The 20,101-nt window shown below is 42.7% G+C and overlaps 1 protein-coding gene across 1 annotated transcript in view; it reads right to left on the reverse strand.

Moving 5' to 3' along the window:
- LOC139389491 (protein turtle homolog A-like) overlaps positions 1-18,231 on the reverse strand; it is a 28,445-nt gene extending 10,214 nt beyond the window's left edge. The window contains exons 1-5 of the mRNA XM_071136321.1: positions 18,134-18,231; positions 11,464-11,670; positions 2,319-2,465; positions 1,437-1,588; positions 1,201-1,318 (exon numbers count right to left, since the gene is read on the reverse strand). Of these exons, the coding sequence (XP_070992422.1) occupies positions 1,201-1,318; positions 1,437-1,588; positions 2,319-2,465; positions 11,464-11,670; positions 18,134-18,194 (685 nt within the window). The 5' untranslated portion in view covers positions 18,195-18,231. The remainder of the gene's footprint in view (positions 1-1,200; positions 1,319-1,436; positions 1,589-2,318; positions 2,466-11,463; positions 11,671-18,133) is intronic.
- Positions 18,232-20,101: the final 1,870 nt, after the last annotated feature.

Below are 20,101 nucleotides of genomic sequence, written 5' to 3' on the forward strand. Positions count from 1 at the left end.
AAGCTAGTTGGAAATGTTTCCGCGTTCTGACTAGCACGTGAATACGGCATTAGCTTCTTGAAAATCCTATATCTTGAAAACTTGACTGCCGACATGCTAAACATTTTGGGACTATATCAACAGTGGACTAATGAAAAAAATATTAATATTTTTCCTTAAAGAAAAAACAAAGATTTGAGTCTTGGGGGTGTGGTTCGATGTGGCTGTTATGTTCACTTTATCATACCCTGGCAGTTAGAGTTGTTTTTCCCTCTTGAGGCACGGTAACAACAAAACAGCCACTACCACCTCCTCAAAATAGTCCGAATTAATCTCAAATTAATCAAGAAATCTGTCTATTTTACATCTAACTAAGGTGTTTGGTGCAGTATTTCTCAAGTAAACATTTTTGCATGAAAAACTAGTCTATAACCAGAGTGTGCATCTGTCTGGCAGTGTTTCATAGCGTATCATGTTACAAAACAGGTCGTGCCCTTGGGACTATAAGGCTTTATCTACGCAAAGCATAGTTCTGAGATATTGAGCATCCCAGTTTTCACATCCCAGATCTCAGAACAGTTTTGTAGTGAATGCTTATTTCATAACCCATTAAGGTCCTCACCATAAAGGTACCTAGAGTGCAGAGTATCAAAATCCTGAAACATTTTAGAGGGTTGCAAAAGCAGATAAAACCGTATGGCTCTGAAATGTCAATCTGGGTTTAGCCATAATGTTCTATCTGACACTTCTGAATTAGACATGTTCTGTTTTTAAGAAAACTGTTATTTTCATACATAAATGATAGAATAACACGATTTTACCAAGATAGAGTCAGAAAACATCATCAAATACATTAATACATGTATTATGATCATCAGACCAACTACTGTCATCACTGAACAACGATGTGACAACATCATTTACTTTAAGATTTCTGACAGTGTTGTTTTTTTTGTTTGCGTGCCATTATTGCTGGTTAGACTAGCCTAGACCATACTTAGAGTGAGATGGCAAAGACATACAGTATGTTTTGATTGGTCCATCTGTATTTGTTCAGGCTTGTTATTGGATTGCAGATAGAACATTGGGTTTATGCTGATATAACTTTTTGATAGCCTAGCGGTTAATAGCATTGGGTCAGTAACCGAAAGAGCTGAAGTGTCAGCAGAGGGAAGACCTTTCTGCCTCTCCCAGATGGTTAAAAAATAGTCAGACTCTGACCTTTGACCTGCAGCTGGGTAGTATGGGTCAGATTCCCTTCCGAGTTGGACACCTGACATTTATACATTCCTGATGTCTCTCTGGTGACGGTGACCAAAGACAAGGTGCCATTGAGCACCTGAGCGAGAGAGAGAGCGAGAGAGAGAGTGAGAGAGAGATTGGAGATGCTTTAAATCATAACCAACAACTTCATCCAACAACAGCAAACATGGGTTTGTTTTTGTTTTTTTACATACCGCCATCTTTTCATGTTTCTCAATTCGGGTCTCATCTTTATGCCAGATAACAGTTGGTCGAGGATTGCCATGAGCACCACAGCTGAGGGCCAGGGAATCCCCTTGCAAGACTTCTACAAAGGTAGGCGGAGTCTTGATAAACACAGGTGGGGCTGTAATAGAGGAACAATTGATGATCTTTAAACAAATATGTCACAATTAGCTAGCTAATTAATTAACTAATGTGTAACAATTAGATAATAATGGCAAACTATGAATTCTGTTATTGCTACATCTGTAAGCTAGTCATGGCCTTTGTGCATTACTTGGATGTAACACAATACTTGCCCTGATGATATCCTATTTGATGCATGAAGGAGGCAGGAGACAAATGGAAAGAAAGAGAGGTAGAGGTAGATAGTAAATTGGAGTGGCATGTGTTTTGACATGAGTGTGGATGGGAAAAACAGAATAGGAAAAGGAGAGAAGGAGAGAGTGACAGTAGGGGAGAGATGATCCAGGACTGCAACACAAACTGCAACACAAATCACTGTTTTCCCTTTAGCCTCCACTATCCTGGTGAGGTCACATGCACTGTGTCTACGTCCCCTGTGGCTCCTAACAGACACTCCTGTGTCAACGTCATCCCACAGTGAACAGCAGAACCATACAAGGATGAGACGTGAGCACTGTGTAAAATACTGAGCATTATGCAACAACAGCTCACACACTGCAATAAGACTCCATATGAAGATAAACAGGAGAGGGACTGTCATGCTCCAGCCTCATGCTGAGGATATTTTAAAGGGAAAACATTGATGGTTGTAAGCAGCTGGAGGATTTCCTGTCCTGTAAGCGCTAGTCCAGTTCCTCTGACTGCCACAGAGTCCCACTGAGCTGCACCTGTGATGGAAAGAAAGGTCCAGGTGCCGTTGCGGAACTCGTCTGTGGTGCGTTCCAGGAGCAGGATGCGACACTCGAACCAGCCCTCGTCCTCCAGGCTCAGCCCCTCCACCAGCAGCGAGGCCCCCCGGGTCAGAGACACACGGCCTGGGCACAGAGAGAGACAGGGAGCCACCAGGGTCAGAACACACAACCAGACTATCAGAGTCAGCACATGCAGACAGAGGGCTTACCAAGCAGAGGACACAGGCATCCAGTGTCACAAAAGGCCACAGTCAAAGTCCAACCTCTTGGGTTTTCAGCTCGGTTCAAGAGGACATTAACTATGCTGTCCCATAATGTTTGCTGTTAGTATCAAATATTCAATTATGCATTACATCCATTCCCAAAGAGGTTTGGACTCAGGGCTTTTTGGTCTGCTGAATGGAATGAGAAAAATGGCAGGGAGATAATACAATTTCAAGAGAAGCCAGAGACCTTGGGTTTCGGGAAGTACAAACACATGATTCACTTGTGACAAGTAAAGCAAGATTATAGTTGAGGAAGCTTTACTATGTTATTTAGACTCCTGTTGTTTACAATAGGAAGAGTGCAGAAGGCAGGTTGGTACCAAGATCAACATATAGAGAGAAGCTCCTATCAATGTGAAAATGTCAAGATTTCTTAAGAAATGTACCACCTGTTTTTGTTTATCGTGGAGGAGCATATGGCAGAGAGAAACAAACACTGGAGAGCGGAAGACACCCCACGTCTCTCTATTTCTCACTCACACCCCTCTCTTTTTCTTTCAACTTTGAAACATGATCTCGTGGTTGCCTGGTGACTGAAGCCTGGTTTTCAGGGTACCCACCCCTTTATTCTGTCTTTCAATTATTATTTTTTTCTCTCAAATGTAGAGGATGTGTATAGTACAGTACATCAGGGGAAAACACATGCACTTAGCAGGCAACTGCCAAGCAGTTTGAAAATAAACAGAGCAGTTACAGAGAAACCTCATGCATCCCCCTCATGAGAACAAAACAAATGTAGGACCCACCCAATCAGTTACCCATAACTGTAATAACGTGTGTAGCTTTATATGAGCAGAGGAGTAAGTGCATGGCTTCTAAAAACAGGAAATAGACTTAAGGTTAGGGGAAGGGTTAGCTTACATGCTAAGTAGTTGCAAAGTTGCTAATCAGCTAAAATTCTAATGTTGTCTGTGATGAAATTTGAACACGCAACCTTTGGGTTGCTAGATGTTCGCGTTATACACCCATTCACCCTGACCAACCACCCTACTTCCATTTTTGCCTGACCATACTAAACATAACATATCATACTAATTTTAGTTTCCTGGATTTTCATTTACTATGTTACTTCTAGTCTATGAGACCAGGCTGAGCAGTAGTATAGGGAAATTATCAGACCAAAGGTAAGGACACAACAGTTCACCTGACACAAGACTGAATCCAAAAGTTACACTTGATTTTATGTACTTTTCACAGCATTTGTCAATGATAAAATCTGAAAATACTCTACATTCAGTAACATAATACAAATATGAATTGTAATTTTGGAGTAGGTGCAAGATAAGAAAAAACAATTACGAGGGTTTGAGTGATAGGTCTAACTGGTGTCTCCAAGTGGCCACACCCCTCTGCACAGTTCTTAAGTCATTTCACTGCACTTTTATGACTCAATGAAAGAGCCTTCAACTATAAGGTGAAGGAATTTGAATGAATTGAGGAATTTAAGCAAGCACACTTGTAGTTTTTTATTTGGAAAACAGCCCTGTGTCCCCATCATTAACACTGTTGTTGTTTACGCAATCCAAAAATGTTCCATTATAAATCGCAATCTGGGTCAGGTGGGCATCATGTTCTATTGCCAACATGGCTAGCTAAGTTATAAAATACGATCTTACAGTGTTAGGCTTTCAAAATGCACTTCAGAGAAACATAGTCTCATTCTGTTCAGGACAACCCAGGGTATAACGCATGTCATCCTTGTAACTGTGGATCTTTCACAACACATTGACTCAATTTACAGCATTTCCCTCACTCAGACAACAACAAATGTGCAAAAGTAGCACAATTAACGGAAGGGATGGGGGCATCTTCTTGTCGGGCGTGGTGCTCAAATTACAGCTGTCAGTCAAAAACCACACAGTGCTGTGATGCGGAGAACCTGAGCTCTGATATCATGTATAGCATGTTACTGTACAACCACTGCATTCCAACTTAGGCGCTTATCAATGACAAAAATCTGCCATTTTCAACCCATATATGGGATGACAGTGGCTGTGAGTGGAAAGGGCTACACATATTTTTCAAGGTGAAAAAGTTGGACCAATTAACCCTGACAAGGAATATGATTAGGTCTGATAAATGCTTAGGCTTTATGAGCCTATGTAGTAAGCAATTATAATAGATAACCAATTGAACTCTAGAGCCTACAGAATCTGGATAAAAGACTGTAGGCACCTTGTACACTAAATCCTATGATTGACAACACAATGTGTAAAAAGCCCCTATTTGAAACCTGGTCTGTTCATTGAATAACCATGAGAATAGAAACGGAGTAGCACCCTCATCATTGAATATTTTCACCACACAATCTTGTAGTTCAGCTACTGCGGTCATCTCTCCAGGGTGTTGTATGACAGAGATTTATTGAATTTATGTCAACCTTAAAATTATGCCAAAACACGTCAGAGGAAAACCCAATAGCAACCCTATTCAGCTTTCCAGGATGTTTTCCCTTCAGACAGCAGTGAACAGAGGTAGCCTTGTGATTAATTATGCACCCACATGGTGCAGGGTGAAACACCACACTGTGTTTAAAAAGGAATTACAGTGACTAACAATTGACCCCACATTCCTGATTGGGGCTGTTGCTTTGGTTAATAGTAAGGTTTGCTTGCCGAGGTAGGGATTGACCTGCTTAAACACAGACCCAACCCTTACTGGGCGGCGTTCAGTTTGTGCTTCCATAAAAAGGTCCCATTAATCCCAGGTCAGTGTTACCAGGAGAACTGACAGAGCACTCAGAGAGAGGAAATGTGTGCTGAAATGATAACAGGTGTATGAAAGACTTCATCCACTGGCTGATATCTCAAACTGAGGGATCCTCCCTGAGCTGCCTATTTCCTATGTAGGCTTTCCCCCAAACAGCAATAAAATGTATTCTACACTTAGTGAGTGAACTGGAGGAAAAACACTTTCATGTGCAACACCACACAGACTCTCTCTCACACCACATCCCCGTGTGGCTAAATATTGCGGGAGATTTTAAGGTCATTAAGATTTCCAGCACCTCTAAGAATGATTAAGAAACAAACACAAACCATGGAATTTTTAATGGTTAATCAAATCCAAATGCATGTGAGTGCTAGTGTTTAGTGCCAACTGGCTTACCAATGGGGAATTTCTCATTTGACCATCAAACATTTAACCATTTCCTGCTCCCCTCCTGCCTGTCCATCACTACAAAGGGACTGCAACCCCCTTCCCTCACCACCCCTCGTAATTCCCTCAGGTTGCCATAGTGATGAAACCAAGAATACCCCAGGCTGGGCGTTTAGATTTGAATTCAGTTGCTGTAGCAACGGGGAGCGACGGCGGCAAAACACTGGGAAGGGAGGGTCCATCACAGGGGTTTGTGCCTGTGATTTGAAAGATGACACGTGGAAGAAAACATGTTTGTATTTAAAGAATGGGTAAATGGCTTGTGACTGATAAAACAGTATGAAATGGAGAGAGAGTGAGAGGAAAAAGAGAGTGAGAGAGAGAAAAGCCTGTTTTCGTTTGAATCTGTGGTCAGACAATAGCCCTTGACATAGAGTGACAAATGCAGTTCAATTTGAATTTGAATATTTATTTTCTAGCCATGGTTAAAATTGCTTCCATTCATTAAAAAAAAACAATTAGGATAAGATACAAATAAATATGTGCCCTGTCAATGATTGCTTTTGTTAAGATGGACAGACAGGTCTCTACCACATTATTTAAAATATGTTCCAAATTTAAACTGTCGAGAATTTCCAATCCATCCTAACTCAAAACAAAAATATGGGGATCTGAATACTCATCAAAGATGACCAAGTATTGATCAAAACGGTTAAGTGTCCCATCACTGCATTCCACAAGGAATACAATGAGAGGTTATGAAGAGGTTATGGAGGGAATTTTGATCAATAATTCACCGACTGCTACCAATGAGTGAGAGACCTCTATGACCTCAGTGAGCCTGCAACACTCCAGCAGAGACATTGATCACTCCCCCTTCGTCTGCATTAGCACAATGTCTAGAGGTCCTCTACACTAGTCTCTACACAACACAGAGGCAGAGAAACAATAGCTGCTGCTTTCTCCTGTCTGTTCTCCTTACTCTTTTTCCACCCCCAGATATCACATGACGGCTCCATTCTACCTTAAAATGAGCTGCTATTCTGGCTGGTGTGCAGTGAAGGGTGCAAAATGGAAACACTATAATCCACCCTCATCGCTAAAACGTACCACCCTCTTCACATTAGCCAGAGTCAGGTTCTCCCCCACTGGGTGGCAGGTTAAAAATCACTCAGCTCTTTCTGATCTGCACTGCTCAGGGGGATTTAATATACAAGGACTCTCTCTGTGGTGTACTGCATTGTGTTTAAAATCACTGTGTTCCCCATGCTTACTTCATTGAAACTAGCGTTAAAATCATATTCATTTTACCCACATAATTCCAGTGACCTCGCAGTGCTAGCTGTGCCACTAGATATTCTGGGTTCGAGTCCAGGCTCTGTCGCAGCCGCCCACAACTGGAAGACCCATGGGGCGGCGCACAATTGGCCCAGCGTCGTCCAGGTTAGGGGAGGGTTTGGCCGGCAGGGATGTCCTTGTCTCATTGCGCACTAGTGACTCCTCTGGCGGGCCGGGCGCAGTGCACGCTGACACGGTCGCCAGGTGTACTGTGTTTCCTCCGACGCATTAGTGCGGCTGGTTCCCGAGTAAAGTGGGCATTGTGTCAAGAAGCAGTGCGGCTTGGTTGGGTTGTGTTTCGGGGGAAGCATGGCTCACGACCTTTGCCTCTCCCGAGTCCGTTACGGGATTTGCAGCGATGAAACAAGACTGTAACTACCAATTGGATACCATGAAATTGGGGAGAAAAAAAGGGTCAAAAAAATATAATTAACAAAAAAATTGAATGTTGTAATGCGCTGGGATATACAGAATTTCATATGCTACAATAACAGTGGCACCTATGGAGGAAGACAGATCATTCTGAGAGGCCTCAGTTCTGTTGTTCTTTGTCAGTTCCGTATGTGGCAGAGGTGCATTGTGGGATGTGTTTTGATTTGAATACAATCATAAGTCTGGGCTGGACCACAGCCCCTGGCAGCCCACCCCTCCCTTCCTCCAAAATCTCTCTCTTCAAACCTCCTCTCCCCTAATCACTTTAACCCTCTTATGAATAGCTCTTTGTCAAACGATTACAGGTAACTCTGTCCCTCACTCTCTGTCCGACTGTGGTAACCCCTGCTCACATGTTCAAGCCACTGCTTGACACATCCAAACTTCAGCACTCAGACAACTTGGCCAACTTCAGCATGACCTGCCATTGCCTGAATCAAGAGAACATGCAATCTAGTCAACCATGGTCTGTGACAGAGCACGAAAGCATGTCAGTGTGTCATCGCTGTTTTTAACAACACTGTATTTGACCCTTACTAAAACATGACTTAGAAATCACCATGTGTATATGTTCATGCACATGTGAGTTCTCTCATAATCCCTTCTGTATTCCACACATGATGTGTTGGTAAATGATTCACAGTTAGATTGACTTCCCAAAATATATGCAGCATTTTTGGGGGCTCATTCAGGCAAGTCCAACCTCTTTACTTGCAAACTAACATGATGCATCAGTTTAAACCTTTTTAAGTTAATTCTACATAATAAATCAAGCCTTTCAGCGGTGTGTAATAACACACATGTTAAGTTTAACTTATAGCCCTATCCTCAGGTCTCAGGTCTGGGATAAGGTAGAACGTCCCAGGAAGTGTTTGGGCCTTAGAGAAGGCTTTCATACAAAAGCTCCCAGGCAGCACAATACTGGGTCTGATCTCCTTCCCCCTGCTCTGATCCCAGTCCCATGGGACACACCTACAGCGTTGTGAGATGAAGAAACCGAGCCTTTTGTCTTGATGGACCACCTCAGAGCTGGAGAACATGCCACAACTTCACTTTACCCCAACCTACATGTACAAATGACCTGGACTAACCTGTACCCCCGCACATTGACTCGGTACCGGTACCCCCTGTGCATAGCCTCATTATTGTTATTTTATTGTGTTACTTCTTTTTATATTTTATTTTTACTTTAGTTTATTTAGTAAATATTTTTTTAACTCTATTTTCTTAAAACTGCATTTTTGGTCAATTAAGGGCCTGTAAGTAAGCATTTCACGGTAAGGTTTACACCTGTTGTATTCGGCACATGTGACAAATAACATTTGATTTGATGAGCTCCACGGGTCCAGCCTGCTTTCTTCTCTTATTGTGTCACTGTTTGGCAAACGTCTCCCTGGTCCAGTTTCAGCAGAAATGCAGGCTGCAGCTGGATCATGTGGATCGGCCTCAGCTGCCACCTATGTTCTGGTTTAGGTGATCAAATAGGGTTATGTTTACTAATGAAAATGTAAATTCCAATTAAGATTTGTGTTGGAACAAGGCTCATTTATTGAGGTTCTTTAATGTGTGTATTTGTAAAAAGGTGAAACAAAGCTATGACTCCCCCAGCGTTTAGGGCTCACACTGAGACCGAGTAATGGGGGCCTGCTGGGCTGAGTCGGGGGTTTTTGCTGCTGTCGTTCAACCCCCTCCACACCGTCTCCACTCATTTACTTCAGCAGAGAGGACACAATTGATCTGCCCTTTTTTAGATTAAGTGCCTCTGACAGGGCATCCAGTGCAGGGAGACTCACAGGCCAGCTTGGACTAAACATTTCCTCAACAAGCACAACTCGAACAGACTTCACCAGTCAAGTTGACTGCACATTCAGTCACTATTTATTTGTCTGTTCCTCTGTTTTGTCAGGTGATTGATGTTCAGTCCTCCAGGGTATGTTTAGAAAATAGACACGGAGGAAGAAGGATGTGGTACTGGGAAGCCTCCTTCAAAAGGGTTTCTGATTCCCTCCAGAAATAAGAGATTTGCAGAGCAGCCTGCACAAGTAATCTGTCTGTGTTTCAGAGGGATTGGCTTCTAATGGGGTCAACAGAAGAACATTACTCTGTTGCACAGACACAGACATAGACACAGCAAGCACTCCTCAAGCACTCACTGTCATCAGAAATACACCTGATATCCTACCGGAACAACTGGACATTAAATGCATGGCAATATTATGTCCTCATCCAAGATAACGCTTCCTCTCATTCTTGCATGTGACATTTTTAGGTTGCGGGATGGCATCAGGGCAAGATTGTACATGAGAGAAAGAGATGACAGAACAGGCTTATAGGCTCTAAATAAGGTTTAACAACAGTGAGTCATTTCTTCCCCTAACTAAAAAGTTGTTCTTGTTCGTCCCTGAGCATAGACTGCTTGAGACAAAGACCAGGCAGTGGTTGTGTTTCATACTGTCTAGTGAGATGGGGCTGTGGTTAAATCCCAAAACATTTTAATTTGAGGGTAGAATATATTAGATCTGCAGTGCTGATACGCTTCACATGTTGCCATCTGCCTCCAGAGGAAGGGGAGCTGAAAGGATATGAGGCAGACAGGGGTTAAGCGGAGCCCAGACACACAGAGAGGGAGAATATCCCTCATCAAAGCTAAGTAACAAACCGTTAGACTGTTGTTGCATCTTTTCTGTTGGTTTTACCCCCATAGATTCAGTGATGAATTCTGGGTCATGGAGCATCACATGATAGCCCTAAAACAATAACACTGTTAATGGCCTATCTATGGGTGGGTCAGACAGACTGCCAGACATCTGTTGGCCAGTGCTCTCCAGGCCATTCCTGAGTGGTCAGAGTCTGGTGTGTGTCCAGTGCATGCCAGGGTCCATTTGATCTTCAGTGTGATAGCTGAATGTATCTAGTGATTGTTTTTAAATGCAAACAAACTCTAGGTGGACTTGAAAAGCTTCCTGCCAGTTCAGTGACCTAGATGAGAGGGTATGGGATTTTGGAGTATTGGCATGGGCTCGGTCAGAGGATGTGTGGGGGGGGGGGAGTGACATAGCCTTTGTCTTATTTCTCCGAGAAACAATGACTAGATTATGGTACTCAATGAAAGAGAACTCTAATATTCCATATGCTTCATCCATCCTCCTTACAGCTAAACAAGGTCACCCCTCTGAATACCAAGAACAAACTGTCATCAGACCACCAGCCCCCACCTCAGCCAAGCCTGTCTCAATTTAACCCCACTCTCTTCAATCCATACTCCACTTGCACTCACATAAACACACACACACACACACACACACACACACACACACACACACACACACACACACACACACACACACACACACACACACACACACACACACACACACACATCCACACACAGCCCCGCCTGTCATCCCACTCCCCTGACTAACATATTTCCGTCCTTGCCTAGTCCCTGTCCCAGTGCCCTGCCCTACCACACACACACACAGACACAGACACACAACGCACGCACGCACACACACACACACACACACACACACACACACACACACACACACACACACACACACACACACACACACACACACACACACACACACACACACACACACACACACACACACACACACACACACAATCTCTTCAGATATAATCAGATACAGTTGTAAGGTCCTTCTCTTCACTCCTTTGAGATACCACAACTGCTATCGTCGCGTCTAGGTAATTAAGGTTAAACTCTCCTTTGTCCTTTTCCTATACCCTGCACTGTAAAAAAAGCAGTAAAAACACTGGGCTGTTGTGTGCAGGCAAATGGCTCCCAATAAACAAACAGGACAAAAGATTCAATTGCACCAGGACTCTGAAAGTGAGAACCAAAAGGTTCACATGTTCAGTCATGGTGTATAACTGCAATTACCACAATGCCTTTCCTGTGCATTGCGTAATTTGAAAGAAGCAGTGCTAAGACATAGATCTGGGACAAGAGGACTCACCCTTGTAGTTGGGATGCACGCGTGGTGCGTACACTCCGAATTTGATGAGGATGGGCACATTGTAACCCAGGCGAACCCACTCCACCACGTGCAGTGGGAACAGGTTTGGGGTGGTGGCTCCTGTAGAAGGGGGGGTAAGACTGCAACTGAGCTCTGCAGTCCCCCCAACCCTGGCTCGTACCACCGCCTCCACACCCTGGGATGTACCTGAGGAGAAAGCACACAGGTAACACACAGGTGTTACCATGGAGGATGGCTGAGCATGACTGGTGAATCTGCAGTAAAACATGCTAATATCTGAACGGTCAACACCCACAACATAAATCAATATTTAAGAGCTCCTTATCATCCATAAGCTATGTGGATCTGTTCCACATAGGTTTGAATGTCATGCAGAATCAGATAAACTTTAAGTGTTTTTCTAAATGCATTCAGTGGAATTTCTGGTTACACATTCCAGGAAGATATTGAGTAAATATTCAATAAATCTTTTGCAGGGCAGAGAACTGATGATAAAACTGTTTTGCAGCAAAAGTGTCACTTCATGCGAGGGAAGGGGAGGACAAAGACAGGAGAAACAGGGCTAAAACCAAAACGCATGGATAGAGAAAAACTGGGAGGAGATTGAGAAAATATCAAGCAGTAGGCCTACGGGGAAAGAGGACAAGAGTAGATAACATAAACACACATTTAAATGTGAATAAATATTCATGAGTTGGATGCCAGCCTGAATATCTCCAGAGTATGCTCTGTTTAAAAAAGGCACACAGAGGCCATGTAAAACAATGGTACTCCATTTGGTGACAAGATCACTAGGCTGCAACCGGCTCTGTAGACATGCTGCAATCTCATTAACGACACTTGGGCCAGAGCCTGTGTTGTGTTGTATCTGCACCTTGTTTAGCCTGGTGATTAAGTACTAATCTCAAAGGGCTTACCTGTAGTCTTTTTATCGAGCAAAACACGACAGCGAAGGTACAACACTACAGAGACTACAGACCCCTCTGCGCAATCAATATATGCATTGTACAATATGCTGAGTTTCCCTGTACTTGCGCGGGAAACAGCTGTGAAAGAGCAGTAGCGAATTGCATGTTTGTGTTTGAGTCTGTTATTAAAGAATGTGAAACAATGTTGTGTCTGTTTGCTGCTTTTTCATTAAATCATGTATGGCTATTTTTTTAGGCTATGACCTAAAATAAATGTGTTAATATGGGCCGAATATTAGTCTTGCCTATTAGCCTACGGACAGTTGATCAGTTATGGAAATATTCAGTCCATGCAAAAATATAAGAATCTAGTAAAAGGCCAACATATTTTTCAATAAAATGTATTATTTGTCACATGACTATAGAAATGGAAACAGTGTGGTTTTAGAGACTCAAAGTAACAGTAGCCTACTCTATGATTAAATGGACTGCAGTCAATCTGTTACTGGGCTCACATCATCATTATAATTATCATTAGGTACGTTACATAATTCAAATTCCATCAAGTCACATGCACAATTCGATCGCCCGTCATTCATTCATTGTCATCAGTAAGAGAGACACATTGGTTCTAACAACACCATAGATTTAGGTGTAATACTTCTTCGTCATGAAATGTCATAACCAGTTCATTTTGTTAATAAGCCCACTAGGCGACTCGTTTGTTGTATGTCCTGAATAATGGTAAGGAAAATACCGTTGGCTGTTGGGCAATAGCAATAGGCCTACACAATTGTGCACAGTGGACTAGGTGTTGATGGGTTATCTCCAATTTAACTGGAGAATACAACTATATCCCAGAAAATGCTCGGATTCAGATCCGAAAGGTGATGAACGGCCTAAAGGAGAGAAGCCTGGAGACCCAGGAAGAAACCGACCAAGTTGTGGGCCGTGGTACACACGGTTTGTGCTTATTTGGGGAGAAAATACATTATTTCAGTGGCGACCCATCATTCAGGGCAGGTGGGGCAGAGCCCCCAATTTTTTGCAAAAAAAGAAGCAAACAAACAAAAAACATTTGGTGGGGGGCTTTCCTGTTTTGCATGATATTTTGGCATTAATACGTGTCACATATCAGTTTGCAAACAATGTAAAAAATATTAATATATATTAGTATTATATATATATATTAGTATATTAGTATTTAAGCCGCATACAAAATCCGTGTACAAACATGGTCTCTTTTTGTTTTCTTGAGTAAGGCAGCTCCAAAATGCAGGTGTTCCAGCCTAGCTCAGTGCTCTCTGTGGTGGTGGTGGGGCAAGCCAACAGAAAATACAGAGCAATGCGCGGTGATTGGCTCAGTGTTCTATCACTCATGGGGACACTACATCACCGCCAAGTCTAAGGGTAGAGCTAGAAAATTCTAGCCCCTTGGGTGCTGCCATAGAGTTACATTAGAAGTGTCCGTCCAAGAAGGCTCAAGGTCATTGGCCACAGATAAAATGACGTCAAATCACATTATATCTACAGTAGCTTTGATTGGACTGATCATGTCAACATCATACTTTCAAAATCTTAGCTAGCTGTCATCATCATGAATCAAGTCGATAATCTACTGGCAAATCCTTTTTAATCCTTCCGTCATCGGAAGAGAAATAATGAAGAGAAATTATAGATAAAATGTATGGGTATCGGCCATTGGACATAAACATTACAAAACAAGTTGGAAATGGCAAATTCCACAATGTAAGTGTCTTCACTGACATTTTCAACATGTCCCTGATTGAGTCTGTAATGCCAACATGTTTCAAGCAGACCACCATAGTCCCTGTGCCCAAGAATACTAAAATAACCTGCCTAAATGACTACCGACCCGTGGCACTCACGTCTGTAGCCATGAAATGCTTTGAAAGGCTGGTCATGGCTCACATCAACACCATTATCCCAGAAACCTTAGACCCACTCCAATTTGCATACCGCCCCAACAGATCCACAGATGATGCTATCTCTATTGCACTCCACACAGCCCTTTCACACCTGGACAAAAGGAACACCTATGTGAGAATGCTATTCATTGACTACAGCTCAGCGTTCAGCACCATAGTGCCCTCAAAGCTCATCACTAAGCTAAGGACCCTGGGACTAAACACCTCCCTCTGCAACTGGATCCTGGACTTCCTGACGGGCCGCCCCCAGGTGGTAAGGGTAGGTAACAACACATCCGCTACGCTGATCCTCAACATGGGGGCCCCTCAGGGGTGTGTGCTCAGTCCCCTCCTGTACTCCCTGTTCACTCATGACGTCATGCATGACTGCACGGCCAGGCACGACACCATCATTAGGTTTGCCGATGACACAACAGTGACCGACAACGATGAGACAGCCTATAGGGAGGAGGTCAGAGACCTGACCGTGTGGTGCAAGAAGAACAACCTCTCTCTCAACGTGATCAAGACAAAGGAGATGATTGTGGACTACAGGAAAGGGAGGACTGAGCACACCCCAATTCTCATCGACGGGGCTGTAGTGGAGCAGGTTGAGAGCTTCATGTTCCTTGGCGTCCACATCACCAACAAACTAACATGGTCCAAGCACACCAAGACAGTCATGAAGAGGGCACGAAAAAACCTATTCCCCTCAGGAGACTAAAAAGATTTGGCATGGGTCTTCAGATCCTCAAAAGGTTTTACATTTGCACCATCGAGAGCATCCTGACGGGTTGCATCACTGCCTGGTATGGCAACTGCTTGGCCTCCACCTTAAGGCACTACAGACGGTAGTGCGTATGGCCCTACTGGCATCCAGGACCTCTATACCAGGCGGTGTCATAGGAAGGCCCTAAAAATGGTCAAAGACTCCAGCCACCCTAGTAATAGACTGTTCTCTCTGCTACCGCATGGCAAGCGGTACCGGAGTGCCAAGTCTACGTCCAAGAGGCTTCTAAAACAGCTTCTACCCCCACGCCATGAGACTCCTGAACATCTAATCAAATGGCTACCCAGACTATTTGCATTGCCCCCCCCCCCCCCCCACGCTGCTGCTACTCTCCGTTATTATCTATGCATAGTCACTTTAATAACTCTACCTACATGTATATATTACCTCAATTACCTTGACACATTGACTCTGTACCGGTACCCCCTGTATATAGCCCCACTATTGTTATTTACTGCTGCTCTTTAAATATTTGTTAGTCTCATCTCTTACTTTTTGGGGGGGTATTTTCTTAAAACTGTATTGTTGGTTAATGGTTTGTATAAATAAGCATTTCACTGTAAAGTCTACACCTGTTGTATTCAGGGCATGTGACAAATAAAATGTTATTTGATTTTAAAATTTGATTTGATTTGAGTGGTTTGGAAGGAATCAGTGTAGCTAACTGCAAGCATTGTAAAGCCATTATTAGCCTGCTATTCAGTGGAGTAGCTGTGTGGTCCAAAGTCTAAGATTAAGGGTTTATTTTCCTAGTTTAAAATGATAAACGTTCAAAATTGCAGCGCTCAAATCAGCTGTTAACTGCTAAATCTGACTTTAGTGAGTTCAAGACAATTGGGAACTCGGGAAAAATGAGCTACGACTGGGAAAGTATGTTTTAAACTTTCACTGAACTCGGAATTGTAAATTCGGAACTCTGGCCTCTTTCTATAGCTACGACCTGAAGATCACTGACATTATCATGATTCAACCTTTTTTTCAGAGTTCCCAGTTGTCTTGAAAGCACCATAAATCCAGAGAAGGCCAGACTTTGATGACAAAATTTGATGATAAAATTAGCCAACGAAGGACTGCCGCGCCACCTTCCTGTTCAAGTGGGCACAGCACAACAAGGTGAGTCCAAAAATGTCTAGTATGCTTCTGCATAAATGATGTAATATGCCAGGAAGATATGTATACTGTAGCTAAGAAAGTAATAAGTGTATGTTGAGTAGTAAACTGTTAGTAGCCAATGTGCCTCACCCTAATAATTTGGTCTATTTTCACCTCTTAATTTCGCCTACTGTTCTGACTTGGTGGTGCACATGTAGCCTATAACCTGTTTTTGAGAAATGTAGTCTTTGAATATTGTAAGAGCTTTCATTGTCTGCTTATATGCCCCCTTTATTTATCCTACGGTTCTGACTTGGTGTACAGGGAGAACACTGTAAGAACAGCCCATGTTCTGAATTCTGTTGCTGTACATTTCAAAAGTGCTGAACAAATAGTTATATTGACTACGTCCGTCCTAGCTCGCTCATTAATGTCTTAATCGAAATTACGGATTGCCTCTTATCCGCTTGTCGTCCCCTTATGCCATAGTTTGTACATCTCAATTGTCAGTAGAAACCACATTTATTGAAGCAAGTCAGCCATATCAGCTATGTTTTTTTAAAGGCAGTAAATGAGGCTGAATGAACTGTTTCGCTCCCAGACAAGGTTCCGCTGATAACCAGGTGTAGCAGTGGTAATGTGTTGGGACTGCTGTTGGGACTCTGCTGTTGGGACAGCTTTATGTAGGCCCTAACAGTTTGTGGGCACCGTTTTTCACTGTTATAGTGCAAATAATGTAATGTTTAGTGTTGTGTTGTGTAATGGATTTGCTGGCATGCATCCCAAATAAAATGTTTTTGCCCCACCAAGATTTCCATGCTAAAATCGCCAGTGCAGTCTTTAAAACGAAAACACATTGTAGAAAACTAGAAAAAGACCTAGATATAGTATAGGCTGTTTTTAGCCTTCAGCCTTTATATAAACATATGAATTCATTTATATACAATTTTCTGCCCATATGAACAAATGCATATGCAATATTTATATTCATACATGACTTAAATGAAAAGCAGTAAACATAAACATTGCTTCACATCCTTTAATAACAGACTCATAAACATAATCACGCAATTGGCTACAGCTCGCTTCACAGCTTCCCAGGGAAATTCAAGGCATTGTATGCCTCACACGGACAAAAGAGTAGTGGAAGGAGTTCGCTTCTGCTGCACTGTTCTCTTTAAAATACAACACGTTGCGGCAGTGCTTTGCTCAAAAGGGGACACTCCCTGATAGATGGTAGGGTAGCAGGCCCCTCACCCCTCCCTCCAGATCCACAACCCCCTGGGGTCCACACATGGCCTCGCTCCACTAAACTCCCCTCCCCCTAGAAGCGTGCTTTTTGGATGGGACCAGTATAAATCCCAGATTAATCTAAATCCGCACCATCAGATGTATTTTGTACATTCGGATTTCACCCCATTCCCTTGTACACACTTGTGTCTAGACCCCCCGACCCCCTCCTCATCACTTTCCCCGATCTAAGTCCCATGTACATAGTGGCTGATGTCAGAGACTTATCAGTATGATGCTTTGAATCATATGTTCTAGGGAGTGCATTCAGAAACGTCCACCAACCAGTACATGAGAGCCAAGGCCTTGGACTCTTTGCCATTACATAAGCGTCCACGTAAACAAGGAATGTAAAGAGAGTGGTATAAACTCCAGAGGAAAGGACATTGGTAATTACGGGTGGAAAGGGATGAAGAGAGACAGAAATGGCGAGAGGCAGATAGCGAATTGAATGAGAGGATTTCTCTAGAGGCACATTTTATATGATTTACAGTACATAACTTCACTATATTGATTTACCATTGTAATAGAAATGTATGAAGTGAATTACTTGGGTAGCTAGGAGAGCAATGTAGGTGTAAGGAGAGAAACCAATAAAATGTTATGAGCATAGCAAATGCACTGTGCAGTATTATACTTACGCAGCAGACAGAGGGCAACAGCAGTGGTGACACCCAGAAGCCACAGCCTCTCCAATCCCATCGCCGTCCCTCACACTGCTTTACATATCTCCCAACCTGAAAACACAGAAACACACACATTCAAATCAAACCTCTGACATAAAGTAACACACAGCCTTCAATACTGTACAAGGACATTCCCACTGCATCTGGCATCAGACAAGACCAAGGTAATCCTCCAAGTTAACATCAACCCTAAAGTATTTCATAATCCCTACTTCAAACTGTATTACAGTCTGTTGACGGAATGATAACTGACTGCATTCTGTAAAAAGTCTTTGCTCACTGCAAAATTGGATGTCTGATTTGTGATTTGGATTTGGATTAAGGGAAATGTGCTTATTCAAACTAGCTTTGGGAGTGAAAATATATTGATGTGTATGTGTGTGTATGAGTTTGTGTGTATCACCATTAGACAGACCTGTGGGTGTCCCTGTCACTGATATGGTCAAAAAGATTAACCTTCTGCCTGTGATTTGCCCAGCTCATACTGTAGGTCTTGTCTCAAGCTAACTGGGCTAACAGCTTTAGACAGGTGACACATGCAAGAGGAAAACATCAGGGACATCTCTGTTTATCTCGTCATCCCAACCCCAGTCTAATGGTCAATGCACTTTCAATTCATATTTACTCTTGTGTTTCAATATATATATATATATATATATAAAAAACATTTACAGTATTCGAGAAGACAACGCTGTAAATTCCATGAATGTCATTTCTATCTCTGACATTGTGCATTATTGCACCAACCCACTGAATGTGAACCGGATATTACTGTAACCAGACTGCTCAATAATCCACTTCCTAGAAAGAAGAATGGATGGGGCCTGACAATACCAAGGGTCAATAAAGCTCTGAAAACTGAATCTGTGTTGCACTGTCTGGCCCATGATGTGTTAAGGTAGCAGCATACAGCTTAAAATCATCTACAGTTTAAGCTTTCAGTCACTAATACCAGCTTATCACTAGTGTAAGTTAATTACACTAATAGAAGGAGGCCATTTTTAGAAAGCTAGGAAGTGTAATAGCAACAGATATGCCAACTCAACTCACGTGACACATTTGGTTTCATAGTAGTAACCTGACATAGTAAACAGATCTGGGAAGAATAGGTTAGGGATATTGTTATCCTCTGCACTTGTCTGATAAGGGTATGGGACTCAGCGGGACTCTTTAGTCCTGATGGGAATTAGCCATAGCATCTGTCCTGAGTTGGTTAAATCAGTGTGATATTTATCACTGATTTGGGGGCAAGGCAACAATGATGTTATTATATGAGAGTAGCAGAAATGACAACATGGCCATGGGCTATGTCACAACCAAAACAAAAGTCTCTCCTCTCTGAATGGAAAAGGAGCAACAGAAATTGTTTCACAGGGATACATGATACCTATAACTTGCTCTGACAGGACAGAGATGGAAGGAATAATGATGTCCTCTCGTTCCTGCCTTACGCCTGAAATGCCAAATTAAATCAAACATTGCCCATCCCATTCTATTTTTTCCCCTACTGCACTAGCTATTGTGTCATCATCCCTACAAAGTGACAGAAACACACGATTACTTGACACTGGAGCTGATTGCACAGCACTGCATCATTCTCTGAGGTAGAAGTAGTCTTCCGAGGTAAAAGTTTTCATCATTCAGCCACATGGCATCCAATGGAGCACCCAGCCAACCAACCCCCTCTCATGTCATGTTGCTGCTATTGAGGGAAACGTTTAACTGCTAAAATGCTTATTTTGGATAGCTCTTTACATGCTTATCACATATAGGTACTTATATCACCTGTCAAATTCTTTAGAGTTTCTCCAGCCTTATAGTTGGTGCTTTGACAGGGCAGTTGAGAGGGGAGAGCCAGACTACAGACCCTGCAGAGAGAGCCTCTAGGGTTCCAGGTGTATAGGTGTAGACAGAAGAGATAGA

This window comes from Oncorhynchus clarkii, chromosome 30 (genome assembly GCF_045791955.1).
Source record: "Oncorhynchus clarkii lewisi isolate Uvic-CL-2024 chromosome 30, UVic_Ocla_1.0, whole genome shotgun sequence".
Classification (NCBI taxonomy): Eukaryota; Metazoa; Chordata; class Actinopteri; order Salmoniformes; family Salmonidae; genus Oncorhynchus; species Oncorhynchus clarkii.